The 252-nt window shown below is 60.3% G+C and overlaps 1 protein-coding gene across 1 annotated transcript in view; it reads left to right on the top strand.

The window, feature by feature from the left end:
* The window catches only part of LOC119586980, a gene marked incomplete in the record, with an annotated part of 81,895 nt that overhangs the window by 56,534 nt on the left and 25,109 nt on the right, over nt 1-252 (top strand). The window contains 1 exon segment of the mRNA XM_037935722.1: nt 37-248. Coding sequence (XP_037791650.1) covers nt 37-248 — 212 coding nt within the window.

A 252-nucleotide genomic window follows, 5' to 3' on the forward strand; every position in this document is an offset into this window, starting at 1 on the left:
ACCGTAGTAACTGAAATGTGGGTTTTCCATCCGCAGACATCGCAGAACAGGTCGTTCTCGAGGGCGGCGTGGAGGACCTCCGTCACGCCAGGTTCTCCATGAGGCACAGGAACCCGACGTGGCTGAGTGAGGGCGAGGTCCCCAGGCCGCTGTGGGAGACGGACGCTGACTTCTCCTTCAAGCTGAACCACTCGCGCCTCCTAACGTCGCACCTGGTGTGGAGGACGGAACTCGTGGAGGAAGTTATGGTGA

This window comes from Penaeus monodon, chromosome 22 (genome assembly GCF_015228065.2).
Source record: "Penaeus monodon isolate SGIC_2016 chromosome 22, NSTDA_Pmon_1, whole genome shotgun sequence".
In the NCBI taxonomy this organism is placed as follows: Eukaryota; Metazoa; Arthropoda; class Malacostraca; order Decapoda; family Penaeidae; genus Penaeus; species Penaeus monodon.